Here is a 17,808-nt window from a genome sequence, read left to right on the forward strand (position 1 = left end):
CATAAAACGACAAAGCCATGACCCTCTCCCAATCCCAAACGCTAAAAAGAAGAAAGATTCCCCCAATTCCTTTTCCTTCCTTCACTCACTCCCTCACCATCACCACCCACCACCTCTATTCCCTATTCCCTATTCCCTTCTATTATTATATTAATATTAATATTAACAAAAATCCCCTTCACACTTCACACATTCATTCCATTCTCTCATTATTTTCCCAATCATAACTCTTAACCAACCCTTTCCCTTCTCTTTCATGCTTTTCTCCGATTCGGATTAGGGTTCCATCGCACCTCCGCTTCCGACCATGTCGCCGGCGGCTCACGATGCTGCCCAGTACTCATTCGCCGTCGAGTACGACGGCCCGCCGCTATCCTTCGACCTCCCTCGGGCGGTGCCAATCAGCGTCGACAACATTCCGGTCGCCGCCGTCGTTTCCCAGGTTCCTCTCTCCGACGCTCTCGCTCTTCCCGTCGTGCAGCCGCTCCTGCCGCCGCAGCTCCACCACCCCCTCCGGACACTCGGTTCCGAACCTAGCGTTTCCAAATTAGCGTCCGAAACCACGGTCTCGCCAACCTCCGTGATCGCGTTCGACCACAGAGCTTCCCAGAGCAACGTCGGCGAGCTCTCCGGCGAGCTGAGCAGCTCCGGCGCGTTCGAGTTCTCCGCCGGGAACGACGGCTCCGGCGAGTTGTCCGATTTGGGGGATAGTTCGAGAGCGCTCGAGGAATCAATCTCGCGTGATCGAAGCTCCAGTGCCGTCGAGTCTTGGGACAAGTCGGAGAGAAGTTCTGGGGCGTTTAGGGTTTTGGATGATGGTAAAGAGAGTGTGGATTTCAACGAGTTGAATCAGCAAGATTGTGCTTCCACTGAGTCGGTGCTGAGTTTGGAGTATCCCTCGACTCGGGTTTCGTCTCTCAAGGCTGAGGATATCGATGCCAAACGCCCACCTGTTGTTACTTTCGATGTGGACTCTGACGATGATGCGTTGAATGAAGAGTTTGATGTGGAGGACACTGCGAGTAGACCTGTTATTAAAAGGGCACCTCTCACGAAGGGGAAGAAAGGGTCTTGTTATAGGTGCTTCAAGGGGAATAGGTTTACTGAGAAGGAGGTTTGTCTTGTCTGTGATGCGAAATATTGTGGCAATTGTGTGCTCAGAGCTATGGGTTCCATGCCCGAGGGGAGGAAATGTGTGACTTGCATTGGATTCCCTATAGATGAGTGCAAGCGAGGGAGTTTGGGGAAATGCTCTCGGATGCTCAAGCGTTTGCTTAATGAATTGGAGGTTGGGCAGATAATGAAGGCTGAGAGGTTTTGTGATGCGAATCAGCTTCCACCTGAGTGTGTTTGTGTGAACGGCCAGCTACTTTCTTATGAGGAATTGGTTACGTTGCAGAACTGCGCAAACCCTCCAAAGAAGCTGAAGCCAGGAAACTATTGGTATGATAGAGCGTCTGGTCTTTGGGGGAAGGTATTTATTTACATGCATTTGTGATTTGTATGATGTTTGAGTTCTAGAGTGTTGCTGCGGATGCTGATTGGTTTAATGACTTCACAGGAGGGACAGAAGCCTTCAAAAATTATAAGTCCGCATCTGAATGTTGGAGGCCCCATCCAACCGGATGCTAGCAATGGAAACACTCAGGTTTTCATCAATGGTCGGGAAATAACAAAAGTGGAGCTTCGGATGTTGCAGGTTGAAAATTCATATTGAAAGGCCCCCTGTTAATGACCATATATATTGCTTATTGTAAAGCAAAATTGTTGAAAGGTCCTGTTTTGGTTGTGTGCAGTTGGCAGGTGTTCCGTGTGCTGGCAATCCACATTTTTGGGTCAATGAGGATGGTTCCTACCGAGAGGAGGGGCAGAGGAATACAAGAGGTTATATATGGGGAAAGGTAACCTCTTTTATTCTTTTCGGGTGGGAGAGGTATTTTTCTCTTATTTTCTTTCCCGCCAAATGGTATTTACTACATACTTATTTATTTCTGCTTGTTAGGCTGGAACAAAGCTTGTGTGTGCTTTCTTGTCTCTGCCAGTTCCTTCTAAATCTTCAAATTCTTTGGGAGAGCAACCCTCCAGTCTGGCTAGCAGAACAATTCCCGACTACCTTGAACATGGCATTGTTCAGAAGCTTCTCTTAGTTGGTTGCAGCGGATCTGGAACGAGCACTATTTTTAAGCAGGTGATTTTTTACTTGATAATCGAGTCTGTGAATTAAGTCACGGTTAATACTTTCTTTTGGATCAGTTACTTTAAATTGGACAAAATATGGTCTGTGTGCACCTTCTATCAAAATAATTATTTGATTATTTCTTAAATCATTAAAAAACTGAAAGGAGAGAAACTTCCGAGTCTTCTAAACACTAAACATGAGTATTAACCTAGTTAATCACTATATATATTATGGACAATAATAGTTTCAATCCTGCAAAGGTTGTTGTAAATGTTAATTGGATTTACAATTATGTTACTCTCTCTTGTGTCATCTAGTATTTCCTTGTTCAGAAAGGCCAATTTTGGTGGTAAATAACAGCTGACTTTCATAGTTGGACATAGTATGCAATTATTTATGGGTATTTGATAATTGTTTAAATAACTTTTTTTTTTGAGCCCCCTTCTCATTGTAAAAACAAAGTCACCAATAGAGATGCTTCTGGTGTGGCAGGCCAAGATTCTTTACAAAAGTGTCCCATTCTCAGAAGATGAACATGAAAATATAAAGTTGACCATTCAGAGCAATGTTTATGCATACCTTGGCATACTTCTTGAGGGACGTGAGCGTTATGAAGATGAAATTTTGGGGAATTTAAGAAAAAGGCAATCATCTGTACTTGATACCGCAGGTAGTTTCTCCCTCCCTTACAATTCTCCCTCGGATATATGTGCTTTATATTGAAGTTTGACTTAGTAGCTCAGCTATCTTCCTTTTAAAGCATCGGCTGTGCACCACTTAGCTGTCACTTGTCCATCCAAACGGGTTGCATCATGCTTATGTGTTTGTTTGAGGTGTTGTTATGGTTCTTGGTTATGTTCTTATCTCCTGTTCATATGTATACTAAAAGATTGATTGTTACAATTGTTTTTCTACAGGAACTAGTTCAAAACTTGATGATAAGACCGTATATTCCATTGGCCCAAGATTGAAAGCATTCTCTGATTGGTTACTGAAAACTATGGTATCAGGAAAACTTGATGCTATCTTTCCAGCTGCTACTCGTGAATACGCACCATTGATTGAGGAATTATGGAATGATGCTGCCATTAAGGCCACATATGAAAGAAGAAGTGAATTAGAAATGCTGCCTAGTGTTGCCAGTTATTTCTTAGAGCGGGTAAGATAAATCTTTAATTGTATTATTATGCTACTGTCGAATCGTGTAAAACCTTTTTTTTTTATGTTCATTTGTAATTGTAAATTAAAAATTGAAGAAAATGTCTAGTGTTTTCAATTATACAAGGTGAATTCTGTGATTATTGATGCTAATGGGATCCTCCACTAAGCAACATAAATAAATTTTCTTTAGTATCAACGGGGAGAACTAATTCAGATGGACTTGTGAGAAGTAACTTGTTGCTTCAGGCTGGTAAATTTGTTCCAAGAATCTTCATAGATATTTTAATTCATTTAAAATATAATAAACTGGGTAACTAAGTTCTTGATGGAATAACATAACCACTTTTCATTTTCATATATGGATTTTATCTTCAATTAATTAGTTTCTTCTACAAATGTGAGAAAAACAGTGGAGGGATAAATTGTATGATGTATACGGTGGTTTGACAAGTTTTAATGACAGTAGGTGTTGGATTGGTGAGTGCAAATTTGGTTGTAAAAGTATGATTTCTTAGGGAGAGGTACAAATTAAATTTCAGTCTAGCAAATTAAGCTGTTTAGGAGGATAAGTTAAATCTGCTATTCACCTACCTGTTTAGCATTGTTAGAATGCTTTATCAATATTATTTTATTGTTGCACCATCTTGCAAACCTTTTTCTTGTTGGTTTCCATTTCTATTTTTCCTGTCCTAGAAAAAGATTGTTGGGTTAGTATATTTGACAATTTATGCTGTTCATGGACACTGTTATTTCTAACTATGACAATTTTCTGTTTTAGGCTGTTAAAATATTAAGGACGGATTATGAACCCTCAGATTTGGATATCCTATATGCCGAGGGAGTTACTTCATCTAATGGGGTGGCTTGTGTGGAGTTTTCATTTCCGCAATCAGCTTCTGAGGAAACCATTGACACTACTGATCGACATGATTTGGTTAGGTCGGTGAAAATATTTTGTGCCTGTTATGCGTCAGAAATGTGTTGGGCTCTGATTAAACCCAATTGCTGTTATAATTGTTTTCTCTTGGAAAATAATAGCACCAGTGAAACTGCCTGGGGGTTTTAACCACAGGCACATCAGAACTAGAAAATACTAAAGGAAACAAAATGCTAAATATGGTAGAGCTGTATTAAGGAGACTATGAAATTGATGAAATATATTTTTCATTGGCATGATGTTTAAGAAACACAGTGGAGGTTTCTTCCATCTCTTGATATGGATATGAAGTGTTCGCATGTTTTGGTGCCTTTATTTTTGATCAATTATTATATTCATTAGAATATTAGACAGAAGTGCCAATATCATATTGTCATGGCTATTGAAGTGCTTTTATAGCCAGGTTTAACGTGTAGAAGTTAAACTCTGTTTCTTTTCTTATGAGAAAGATGTGCTCCAATGTGTATATTTGTTTCAAATTTGGATATTATTGTTCCCTCTAGCATATATCTTGTTATGCCAGTAATATCCTATGATGCTTATTTTCATACATGTGAATTGGGCTCACGTAAGATATTTATGTGTTCCCTACCATGTACCCTTGTTTGGATATGTATCTTATTTATTTATTTATTTATTATTATTATTATTATTATTATTATTATTATTATATGGGGAAAAGGTCATTGTTATAATTACTGTCGAATGTTTCTGATTATTCATGCTTTTTTCGCTGGTTAACAGGTATCAATTAATTAGAGTGCATGCAAGGGGACTCGGGGAAAATTGCAAGTGGCTAGAGATGTTTGAGGATGTTGAAATGGTCATCTTCTGTGTTTCCTTGAGTGACTATGATCAGTTTTCTGTCGATGGCAATGGTTGTCTCACTAACAAGATGATATTGAGCAGGAAGTTTTTTGAAACCATTGTCACTCATCCAACCTTCGAGCAAATGGACTTCTTGTTGATATTAAACAAATTTGATCTGTTTGAGGAGAAAATTGAACAAGTTCCTTTGACCAAGTGTGAATGGTTCTCTGATTTCCAGCCAATAATCAGTCGCAATCGTCCCAACAGCAATAGCAACAGCATTAATAATAATCCCTCCCTTGGTCAGCTAGCTTCCCATTACATAGCGGTCAAGTTTAAAAGGCTTTATTCATCTCTGACAGGACGAAAACTATTTGTGTCCCCAGTGAAGGGGTTGGAGCCTGGTAGTGTTGATGCAGCACTTAAATACGCCAAGGAAATTTTGAAGTGGAACGAAGAGAGACCAAACTTTAGCTTGAGTGAGTACTCGATGTATAGCACCGAGGCGAGTTCATTCTCTCATTGATTGCCAGTTCAGGCAAGAGTTCCAAGTCAATACTTGTGTTGGGCTTGACATCTTTTCTTGTACATATGCTAACTAGGAGTAAAAGGGATTGTGCCCACTACTAGCTATTCACTTGTAAGATGCACTAGACACTAGACACATTTAGGTTAAGGTTTCCAGCGAATTAGAGTATGCTGGTGAGTCAGTCAGCACATACCACAGAGATCAAGGTGTAATGTTCAAATTCATTTTTTATTTTTAATATGGTTTGTATATCAGTTTTTGTCGCTCCGTCAAGTTATTGAGTTGCAAACTATATTCTGTGCTAGGAAAAAGGAAATACATGATGCACCACGGCTCTATATCATTCAAGCATAAGATATTAACTTGGCTTTGGCGTCATACTGTTTGTGAATGGCATTAGACATAATATTCAAGCATAAGTATTTTTTCTTCTCTAAAAGTTCAGAATTATCAGAGTACTACAAATTGTTCAAGTTATCATAAGAAAGTGCTAGTTAATTAAACATGTTATTGTTATTAAAAGATGGAGAGCCCCGATTTCAGAACCTAGAGGCTTCCTGCCCTTATTTTGAGAAAGCTAACTTAATATAATCTAGTCCTCATAAAGCTTGGCGTCTAGACGTGGGGTTAGGAGAACATCAAGTGGGGTTGCTTTTAAGTTTGTGAGTCCAACGCTCTCTGTCATGTCAACAACTTGATTTGAAGGAGAAGCAACATTGAAAGAGTGCAAAAGTCGAGCCAAAGTTAAGTGCACCATACGCAAAGCAAGTGAGGCCCCGGGGCATGCTCGTCTTCCAGAACTAAAAGGGACGAGCTCATAGTTCTGACCCTTTACATCAACATCTTTGTGGCTTGTCAAGAACCTCTCAGGCTTGAAATCGTGAGGGTCACTCCAAACACGAGCATCCCGGTGGATCTTCCAAGCATTCACCATTAGTTGTGTGCCAGCAGGAATGTGATAGCCGCATGAAAAGGTGCAGTCTTCCATGGCTGCACGAAGGGTGATAATGGGACTTGGTGGATACAGGCGCAGAGTTTCCTTCACCACTGCTTGGAGGTACACTAACTTCTTTATGTCAGATTCTTCTACTTTCCTGTCCTTCCCAATAAGATTGTCCAGTTCGTGTTGGGTTCTTTCAAGTTCCTTTTGATGGTTAAGTAGCAGAGATAGCGCCCATGTTAGCGTGACCATGGTGGGGTCAGTTGCTGCTAGAATCAAATTCTGCCAAGATATACCATTTCGTGGTTGTAATTCAAAGTTAGATGTCAAACCAAAAAGATCATGTGCACCAAAATCAGATTGTAAGACAACGTAAAATTGGGAGAAGTGTACTCCGGTTGCATGTGTTACTAGCTTTTGACATGTTAAAAGAAGGGAAATTTTCTTCTAAACAAGTGGACCCTCGTGGCCTCGCTGAACAAAACTAATAGCTTTTGATATATTCTTTGTTCCTTATGAAAAGACTTGAATAGACGAGCCAAATTATTAAGGGTTTTGTTATATCGTACGAAAACTACTGATGCGAAACAAAGTTGAACAATAAAGAATAAAAAAGGGAAAATGTAACAGAAATCAAAGTTGTAGTGGTATTAAGTGGTTTTCGTCAACAAAAATTTGTACTCCCTCGCATTTTCGAATCATTATTCAAAAGATATTTATACATCAACTTTTTCCAAATTTATGTCTTGTACTCCTGCGGTTCTGTTGGAATAATTCCTTTTGAACTTATTACTTGGTAAGACTGCAATGGTTCGAATATTGAATTATAACTGCTTCGCTAGATACGGCATAATTAATCTTTTTCTTTCACAACCAAAGGGGTGAAAACGTTTTATGAATATCCTTTTTTAGCAAGTCATAAATTCCTCTTGGACCCATCAATCGTATGATCTAACAGATAAGATGCGACCATGAAAAAAAACAAGATAGCTGAACATTTACTTACCAGGCAAGTAGCCTTGATGATGGTGTCTGAATCATAACCAGAAATCTGAGCACCCTGCAAAACATTTAGCATCACGTCCATGAAATCCTCTTGTTCATCCTTGCCGTTCGTACTCAAAGCTCTCTTTCTTTTGTGTTCCCCCAGCCACCCTTCAACTAGAGTGTCCAATTCACTTGCAGTTCTCTTCATATCCTTTTCATATCCATTGATATCTAACCCCCCCAGAAACGGAAATGCATCAGACAGCACAAACACCCCAAACAAACGTACACAGTCTCTCATAACCCTCCTATACCTTCTTGTTTCACCTTCTGCAGATTCATCTCCAACCCCACAATATGTCTTTCCTCCCACCATTCTGAGAGCAATATTATGCGTCAAATCTCCAAACCACTGCTTCATATCAACCAAAACCCCTCCCTTTTGACAACCTTCTCTTGACCATAACTTGTAGTGCTCCCTTATTGCAGCATCCAACTCAAGTGTTCTTGTGTTCTTAAGTGGCTCAAGCCTGTTATTAGAAAGAAGCTCTAGGGTAGTTAGTTTCCGAACCTGACGCCAGTAGGAACCATAAGGAGTGAATCCAAACATGGCATAGTTGTAGCCCATTAGCTTTGAGGCTGCAACACAGGGCCTGGTGGAGAATGCTTTGTCATGGACAGTAAAACACTCCTTCGCCATTTCCCAGCTACTCAATACCAGAACTTTGTATGAACCAAGTTTTATGGTGAAAATTGGTCCATGTTTTTCAGCCATCATCCCAAGTGTTTTGTGTGTAAGTTGATGATCCCCGAAGAGGTGCAAATGGCCAATAATTGGCCATGCACCTGCGGCTTGTGGTGCACTACAGATCTTAGTGTTGGTACCAAGTGTTTTCTTAAATTGATGGAACAAGGCACATACTAACAGGGCAAGAATGCCTGAAAAAAGAGTTTTAAGCAGAAAAGCATCCATGACCATGACGCTCATGAGTGCCAAATTAAGGTAAGAACTTATAAACAACATGTATGTCGGTTGTCTAGTTGCTTTGCTTAGCATAGCCCTGCATCTTAGTATCTATATAGGGGTGTCACTTCATGTTGGGCGTTCTTTCCAAGTTTTTCACTGTTACACTTAGCAGTGGAGGTGGAGTCAAGTGGTCTAAGAACATCTCCAAATCTAATATGAAAAGAAAACTGTTCCCAACACTCTTCGTACTCTTTATTATTTGGTTGAAAATGATAAGTTTTGATAGGTTCTAAACGAGAGACTTATTAATTAAAACGTTTACAAAATTTGTAATTTTTAGTAAATTTTAGCCAATAATAATAATGAAAATGATAAAGAAAGTTTCACTAACATCCTTGGTGATAAATATATTTTAAAACTGTTTAACTTAATTTCGGTTCATCTTATAATATCGTATTAAATTTAAGAAATCTAATAAAAAATTGATGTAATTTTTTTAAAATTTAAAATATGTCACTCAATTCTTTTTTTTTTTTAAGGTTTTTTTAATAAAAATTTCAATGTCAATTGCTCAATTAAAAACTGAATAAAAAGTGGTTTTTAAATTAAAAAAAACCATTAAAAACTTCCTATAGAGATACTCTATAGTAAAAACACATGTATGTAAAATGAGAAATTGAATATCTATTTATTATTGATAACTCACTTCAAATACAATGCAAGTGAATTGTGTTAAGTCTGTACCACAATTTAGGTTGAAAAATTATTAACTTAGATCTCACGACTAAGTGAACTTGTATTATAGAGCTGTAACTACTAAGTGAAATTGTAGTGGATGATTTTTGCTTTGAAAAGAAAAATAAATTATTATAGCAATTAATTACAATATTTTGAGTTTATAGTATTGTTATTTTGATTTATTATAATTAGGAGTAGTAAAAGTAGGCTATTCGTTCCATTCTCTTATTAACTCGTCTTTTTTTACGATGTAAGTTGATCCAACAAATTTTAAAACACTTTGTCATTCTTATGATCTAAAGATAGATAATTATATTAATTTAAGTTAATATATATATATATATATATATATATATATGTATATTAATTTAAAATCCTAAATCCATATTTTATCAGGTTATTTAGACAAACAACTGTATTGTACTGTACACATCTTCAGAAAATTTTACCGGACTACGTTCATAAAAGCCAAGTGGTTTATATTTTATACTGAAATGATTAATTAAAAAAGTAAATTTTGTCAACCATTTAATTTTCGTAACTTGTTTTACTAATTAAATTGGGGGTTAAATATGTTTTTACTCCCTCAAGTTTAAGATAAATTTGTTTTTGGTCCTTCAAATTTAAAATTGTTATTTTTAGTCATTGTAATTTTCAAAAATCTTGTTTTAGTCTCTTAAGTCACTAATAATATATTTGAAAGTGACTAATTAAGATAGTTATGCAATATTAACCGGATTTAATGTGATATTTTCACTAATAGGGACACAAATAGGTAAATTTTATGCAATAATGTTTAATAAATTTCTTAACAAAATTTGAATATAAGGATTAAAATAATTTTTTTTGAAATTACAGGGATTAAAAATAACAATTTTAAATTTGAGGAACCAAAAATAGATTAGACTAAAAACATATTTAAGCCTTAAATTGGTTTTATACTTTGGTTTTATACTTTGAAAGTATATAAAGTATTTTCAAGTTTAGTTTAGTGCAATAAAAGACGTAACAATGAACTATCTTCCGTATGAAAAAAATTGCAGTGCAAATTAGTTTCATTGGTAACTTTTATCAGTTTATGTAATTTTGGAAAGCGGTGCAGATTAATTTGAATCTATAACAATAATAATAAATTAATAATGCTATTGGTATTTTTCATGTATATATTTTTATATTACTTTCTTTTTTTATAATCATTTATAACTCATTTACGTAGATTTTACTTTTCATAAGTAATCGTTTGTATTTTTAATAGTTACTCACTTTTATATATTTTTATTATTTATTATTTATAAAAAATAATTCACAGAAATATAGAGTACCTTTTATACACTAGTAAAAGTAACAATATTTTTTTAATTTCTTTTTTAAGAGACGACAAATATATATTTTTTATTATAGAGATAATCATTCCTGAGGAGGTAGTATCATTGTGAATAAAGTTTTCCTTTCTAGTATTACACCGTATATTAAAAACTCAATCTTAATATTACTAATTAATTTAGAATAACTTTCGTATCAATGATGTCCTTGTGATAATTTTCTTCTGTTACATCATTTATTTTATTTTATAGTTTTTAGTTCATGATAAATTATATAAATGTGATTTTTTAAAAAAATAATTGAGTGGGTCGAATCCGCGGGTCCCTCAAGTGGCACTCTTGTGTGGTGCCATACCATCCAATTTCTATCCTTTCGATTGTGTGTATGGGTTACAGTATGTCGTTCCACTTTTGCTTCACAATAATTGATTCAAACCAAATCATCCACTACAATTTTATCAGATAACTTCGCTCTCAATCGGCTTTTTTTCTTCTCTTTCTATCTAATTGTGTGGAAAACCGAAGATGACACTCTCTTAACTTTTCCAATCCACTATGCATTTTTTTTTCTTGCTTTATTTTTATATATTTTACCTTTATACTTTATACTATATCAAATGGAAGTTTAGTTTATTTTCTTGATAAGTTGAGTTTGTTAATATACTCTTTGTAAATAATGATGTCGAGTATTTCTTCACTTCGACGAAAAAATTTATTTGAAAAATATTTTTATAATTTAAATTTTTTAAATATTTTTAAATTCATTTAAATTAATTATACATACTTTCTTTTATCATCTTAATATTTTTTTTTAAAAAATATTTGTTTAATATATTTTATCTCAGCTTTCAAATGTCAATATTATAATGGCTAATGATCGGTTAAACTGTTCAAGTAGTACACATGATTTTCTTTAATTAATGCTTAAGGTTCAATTTTTCTTTTTTTGAAAAAAAATTATTGAAAAGTTAATCTCATCGTACTATATATATATATATATAAAATTATACATAATTTCTTTCCATAAAACACATGTAATTTTAGAAAAAATTTTATTATAATGCATAAAATATGTAATACGTTGTGAAATAAACACCACATAACTTTGCCCAAAAGTATAGATTAATTGACTATTTTCCTTGACTATATTACTTGGCCCAAACTTAAAATGAATGCAACTTGGGATTGTATGTGGTTGTGAAAGATGGAGATGTATTGCCTTTTTTCTTTACTTGAGGTGGACATTAGAGTAGAGGATGAAGTCTAAAGATGTTATAGAAAGCTAAATAAGAATGGTGGTAGTTTGAACTGGTTTGATGCCTAGAAAAAGCAGAGTTGAATAAGTTATGAAAAACAGCCGCTAAAATTCATATAAATAGAAGTGTGGATAGTGTTGAATGAACCTATTGAAGACAAAGAGTTGTGTGGGCTTATAATAATTTAGAAACATTTCTTTTTATCAATTTATTATTAATTGGGCTAGTAACAATTTAGCACAACTTTTATTATTATTGGGCATGTAATACATCAAGACTACTTTTATTGTTGTTATGCATGCAATAGATCATATAGTGTGTTGGGTGAATTCATGCCATATAAGGGTGGAAAAACATCGATTTAAAAATTAAATATTCATCCATTGCTCATTACAATTGTTAATATTAATCACATAAATGTTGTGATAATAAATATTTAAATTAAATTATTTTTTTTTGCCCATTTTTATTTTATGAAAGTGATAAAGGAGATAAATAAAAAAAAGATATTTACGCATCTAAATAAATTAGTTTTCAACTATATATGGGTTGAAATATCTTTTACGTAAAAAAGAAGGGGGGAAAAGCACATTTAATACTGGTCAATACGTTAATAATAATATTTTTCACTAAATGTGTGTGTAAAGAAACTGATTACTTAAAGAGTGTGATTCCTTCCACCACTTTATTCGTTACTTAATTTTGTATGGTTATTGTTAACTCATTGTTGATTAATTACTTATACTGTTCTGTTTGAATTAGCAACAAATTCAACTGTGTTAATAAAATACTGATATTTAGTGGTTTTATCTGACACGTAGTGATCTTACGAGCAGAGTTATTTGTAATAGAGAATATATATATAAATAAATAAAAGACTAAATAATATTTTTTCGAGTGAAAAAGATATTAATTCAAGTAATTAGGTGATAATTGACACGATCCTCTCGAACCTTCATGTCCCTTCCCTTGCTTTTTCATGTTGGACGGTGGAAAGAGTTTTGAAGTGTACCACCACTGCATTGAGACTAGGGATGGCAACCGGCAGTTGGGGTACGAGTGTTATGATATCCGTTTTTATTATCGCGAGTTAAATCTATTCTCGTTTCCGTACCGTACTTGTTGGGTATGTAATTTTTATCCTCATTCCCGTTCACGTCGGGTATTGAGTATATTTGTGTATATTCGTACCGTACCTGTTAATTTTTTTATTTTTTATTTTTTGTAAAACAAATAATATTTTTAAATTATTTTTTTATTATATTATAATTATAATTAAGTTATTTCTCTATCTCATATTATAATAAATAATTATATATAAAAAAAATATTAAAATTCTTTAATATAATTAAATTGAAAGTGAGTATTAAATTAAAAATAAAAACGGGAACGGTTACGAGTATGGGTACGGGGCGGGTAAGTACATACTCATACCCGATTTAATATATCAGGTTTTACCTGTACTCGTACCCGGTCAAACCGGATATTTCTCGTCAAAGTCGGGACGTGTTCGGGTATATATTATCCGCGGATACGGGTATATTTGTCATCCCTAAAGACCCGAATCTTACAACAATGCTCTCTCCTTTATTCAGTACAAATGACAATTATTGTACATGAAGACTTGAATTTAACCTATGTCTGTTTTAATTCTATCATATCACAAAGTCATAACCATCTAATAAGGATGAGTGAATGAAATAAGGTTTGATTAAGATCTGTGTTTTTGTTATAGGGACATTATGTCTCCTTATTGGTTTCAACCCTGTAACAACAAACAAGTTGGTGTCTGGGATATGTTGGATGTGGGTGATGTAAGCCATGGGCTCATGCCCTTTTAAAGGGGTTGAACCTTTAGTTTATGACGTCAAATGTCCACCTTAATCTTTTATTTTTTTGGTCAATATTTTTGTGCATCCATCTCTCATGATTCTCTTCACAGATACAAGCAGAACTATTAAGAAACATGAAAATCAATCGAAACTTGAGTAGCCATCAAGTGACTTCAAGAAAACTAGAAAAGCTCAAGTTGGGAAATAGAAAAAGGTTCCAGAAGCTTCACAGTTAATTCATCACAAGGCTCATTCTCTAAATTTTAGGTTAGTCAAATATTTTAGTTTTTATAAATATGATGTACGTGATATCACAAAATTAATAATCAAAATTTACTTGACACTCATAAGATATAAATTTTTTCTAATAAACATTATTTTGATAATAACAAAAATCGATCTTGATGAAAATATCAAATTGATTATCAAGTTAGTCATGTATGAAAATATATAAAAAATTTGTATAAGTCAAAGTTACATTCATGGGTGAATTGACATATAATTTGCAACAAACTTTAATCAAGTGCAATAAGGGACATGGGAAAAATAATGCGCTATACAAATTTTACTTTGTTTCAAAATGAAGACTACTTTAACATAAGTAGTAATAATATGTTTAAGAATAAAAAATTAAAATAATAAAAAAGTTGTTAATCGGTTTTTAAAAGACTTGCATGTAATATTATTCAACAATGATAGATAGAGAATTGAAACATATTAGTTATAATATATACAAGAGGATCGAGTAACGGCATTGAAATGGACAAAATTTTTTTTTTTTTTTTTGCTGAATATTGAAACGAGTATTTTGAGTCAATCAAGTGAATTCATAAACCATTACAGTCTCTTCAATTTCAAGCATTATTTATGCAACTTAGGGTGTAACTTTTGTGAACAATGGAGATTCAGGGAAAGTGAACACATACTTTAGGGTTACGGGGGTCCATATTTGATATTTGTGAGAAGCATGAGTTTGGTTCCCTAGCTAAGGATTAGATGCCGGCCACATAAAAAAGGGTGGGTCGTAGGATGCTAAATGTCACTTTGTCAGAAATTGAAGAACATGGTCCACACTTGCTGATAAGAATGAATGCATGTCAAAATAATAACGTTTCTTTTCACCAACTTTATTCTTTACATAACATAACCTTTTTTTTATGCATATATATTTTAATTTTTTTTCTCACATCATGAATTATATTGACAAATACAAAACGTCCACTTCATTTTAAGATGAAATGAATAAAAACATAAATAAAGTTGATATGTGTAATAAGTAGCGTGAAAAAAAAAGGAAAATTTTTTTTGTATTGTTAATAAGTAAAAATTACTGTGCATGATGTATTAACTTTTAAAATAACTAATTATTATTACTAACATGATTTCTGATATAAAAATCGTTTACAATGCGTGTATAGATTTTAAACTCAAAAGGAGAAAATAATATAAGGACCAGTAGTGTAATTGATTTTTATATATCAATAAAAGTAAAATATTGTTATTATGTATATGATAATTTTATTGATTTTTATGATAATTGTTTTAAAAATCATTTGTAATACAATTTGTAATTGGTTGAGGATATAAAAATTCTTAACATTTTGATATTATCATTATAAATTTTGAATTTAAGAAGAGAAAATAATATACACGTAGAATATAAAAGATTTTTATACTATTTTCTAATAAGAAATTATCACATATATGATGATTTTGTTAAATTTACAATACTTAAAAATTATTTATAATATAATTTTTTTGTTAGTGATTATTTGACGATATAAAATTTGTTTTTATTATGAATGCGTACTTTTTAAACTCTAAAAAAAGGTGAAGATGAAATGAAAGATAAGAAATACATGTTGATAATATTCAGATTATATTTATATTTTTCTTACTTCCCTTCCTACAGGGTGTATGTCACTTAGGATAAATATAAAATAAGTGTAAAATTTAGAACACAAGAAAAAAGAATTAAAAATTAACAATGTATTTCTCACTTATGTTATAATTTATACATTACACTCACACCGACACACCTTATATTTTATGATAAAAGAAAAAGAAAAAAAAGAGAGAAAGAAGCTATCAACTTACTACTTATTTTTTATTGGACATATAAGAGAATTAAAAAGAATAGAATAAGATACATCATCATTACTATTTTAAATAGTTGCATTATTACTAAATTTTGTTAACTCAAATAATTTAATACTTATTCTCCTTAATAAGGAGTCCAATCTTTATTTTGGACATAAAGTGTATATTTGAAAAAACGTTTTAAATACGTAATCAAAATTTTCTACTTTCCAATACTAAAAGATAGAAGCAAGGGGATACTTACTTTAAGTTTAACGTGTGTTTTTTGGATTTCAATATCAACCCAAACACAAAATCTTAACCTAGATTAGATTATAACTAGAGATATTTTACTTTATCCTTATAGAATCTACTATTTGCATTGGACATGTACATCAACCGGAAGTATAACATGGACACTTGGATACCTTATAACTTGTGTAAAATTTTAAAACATCAATGATATCTTCTAATTAAAGTGTCGAAGAACAGGAAGTTTAGAAATTTCACCAGTAATGGCCATAACATGCAGTGAAACACTGGACAATTTCTAACTGCACAAAATCAGAGCTCTATTTGAACCTCGTAAAACTGTAAAAGCTGTTCCATATATGTCAACGATGATGCACATGTCTCTTACTCTCATTATCAACACTTTTCTTCATAAATGAAGAAGCACTACCAATTTTGCTAGTGATCTAGGTTCACACATCATGAGTGTGTATGAAGTGGAAAGTGCTACATTAAAAGAGAGAGAAAGAATGGATGGGCCAGAATCCATAAACTACATTGCCTGTAGAAAAAATTAGAAAGACGAGTAATACTAGTATTGGGTGAACGTAGCAACTCACTGTACTTTTTATTGAATAAGAGATGGCCTTTAAATAGCCATTGTACAACGTACCAAATTAACAAGAAGATAACAAAATATCTTATCAAAATAAATCTTATAAAAAATTATCTTATCTAAACTGAAACAAATAAAACAGATAAACTAACTCGGATATCTCTAAAATTTAAGATTATCTAACAAAACTCCCTCATAAGCTTAAATTTCTCCTTCTTCTTTCATTCCGAGTAACTTCCTTAACTCCTGAAATGTTGTTGTCGGCAATGGTTTTGTAAAGATATCAGCTACTTGCTCTTTACTTCCTACGTGTTCGAGCTCCACGCTTCCTTCTTTCACCTATTCTCCCTGATGAAATGAAATCGGACGTCGATGTGCTTACTTCTTTCGTGATTGATTGGATTTTTGGCTAACTCGATTGCCGACCTGTTATCTACTCGGATCAATACTTTCTCAGCTTTCATAATTTCCAGTTTGCTTAGCAAGTTTCTAAGCCAAACTGCATGTTGGACACTCCAAGATGCTGCTATATACTCGGCTTCACACGTTGATAGAGCTACGATTGGTTGTTTCTTTGATAGCCAAGTAAAAGTCGTGTTTCCCATGAAGAATACGTACCCAGCTGTGCTTTTCTGATCATCCACATCTCCACACCAATCACTGTCCGAGTATCCAGTAAGTCGGTAGTTGTCTGACTTAGTGAAACACAGTCCAAGTGACATCGTCCCCTTCACATACCTTAGTATCCTCTTCAATGCTTTCCAATGAGAATACCTCGGATCCTCCATAAAGCGGCTTGCAATTCCCACACTTAGCATCAGGTCGGGTCTTGTACTTGTCAAATACCTTAGACTTTCGATTAGGCTTCGGTACCTGCTTGCATCAACTTTTTCAGCTTCTCCATTTTTAGATAACTTCGTTCCAGGTTCCATGGGAGTAGAAAATGGATTGCAATTCAACATCTTTGCCTTGCTCAAAATCTCCTCGGCATACCTCTTTTGGGACACAAAAATACCTGTTGTTCTTTGGTCCACCTCTAAACCCAGAAAGTACTTCATGATGCCCAACTAGCTCAGCTTTGCTTCCCATGAATATCAAGTCATCCACGTATAGAGCAACGAACAATATATCTCCTTTGCACTTCTTTAAATAGAGAGCATGTTCATAAGGACATTGTTCATAACCATTTCTCTTGAAGTAGGTGTCTATTCTCTCATTCCATGC

The 17,808-nt window shown here is 33.8% G+C and overlaps 2 protein-coding genes across 2 annotated transcripts; one reads left to right on the forward strand and one right to left on the reverse strand.

Moving 5' to 3' along the window:
• LOC109799782 (extra-large guanine nucleotide-binding protein 1) lies at positions 1–5,889 on the forward strand. The gene is made up of 8 exons (XM_020360404.3): positions 1–1,474; positions 1,562–1,699; positions 1,797–1,901; positions 2,003–2,188; positions 2,672–2,849; positions 3,097–3,338; positions 4,119–4,279; positions 5,022–5,889. Exons 1-8 carry the CDS (start codon positions 308–310, stop codon positions 5,611–5,613), a joined length of 2,769 nt encoding a protein of 922 aa, XP_020215993.2. The 5' UTR covers positions 1–307; the 3' UTR covers positions 5,614–5,889.
• Positions 5,890–6,110: 221 nt separating this feature from the next.
• Positions 6,111–8,760, reverse strand: LOC109799783 (cytochrome P450 CYP82D47). Its single transcript, XM_020360405.3, has 2 exons — positions 7,563–8,760; positions 6,111–6,838 (listed from the first exon to the last, which is right to left on the reverse strand). The coding sequence occupies exons 1-2, from the start codon at positions 8,598–8,600 to the stop codon at positions 6,209–6,211; spliced, it is 1,668 nt and encodes a 555-aa protein (XP_020215994.2). The 5' UTR covers positions 8,601–8,760; the 3' UTR covers positions 6,111–6,208.
• Positions 8,761–17,808: the final 9,048 nt, after the last annotated feature.

This window comes from Cajanus cajan, chromosome 11, assembly GCF_000230855.2.
Source record: "Cajanus cajan strain Asha chromosome 11, NIPB_CcT2T_4, whole genome shotgun sequence".
Classification (NCBI taxonomy): domain Eukaryota; kingdom Viridiplantae; phylum Streptophyta; class Magnoliopsida; order Fabales; family Fabaceae; genus Cajanus; species Cajanus cajan.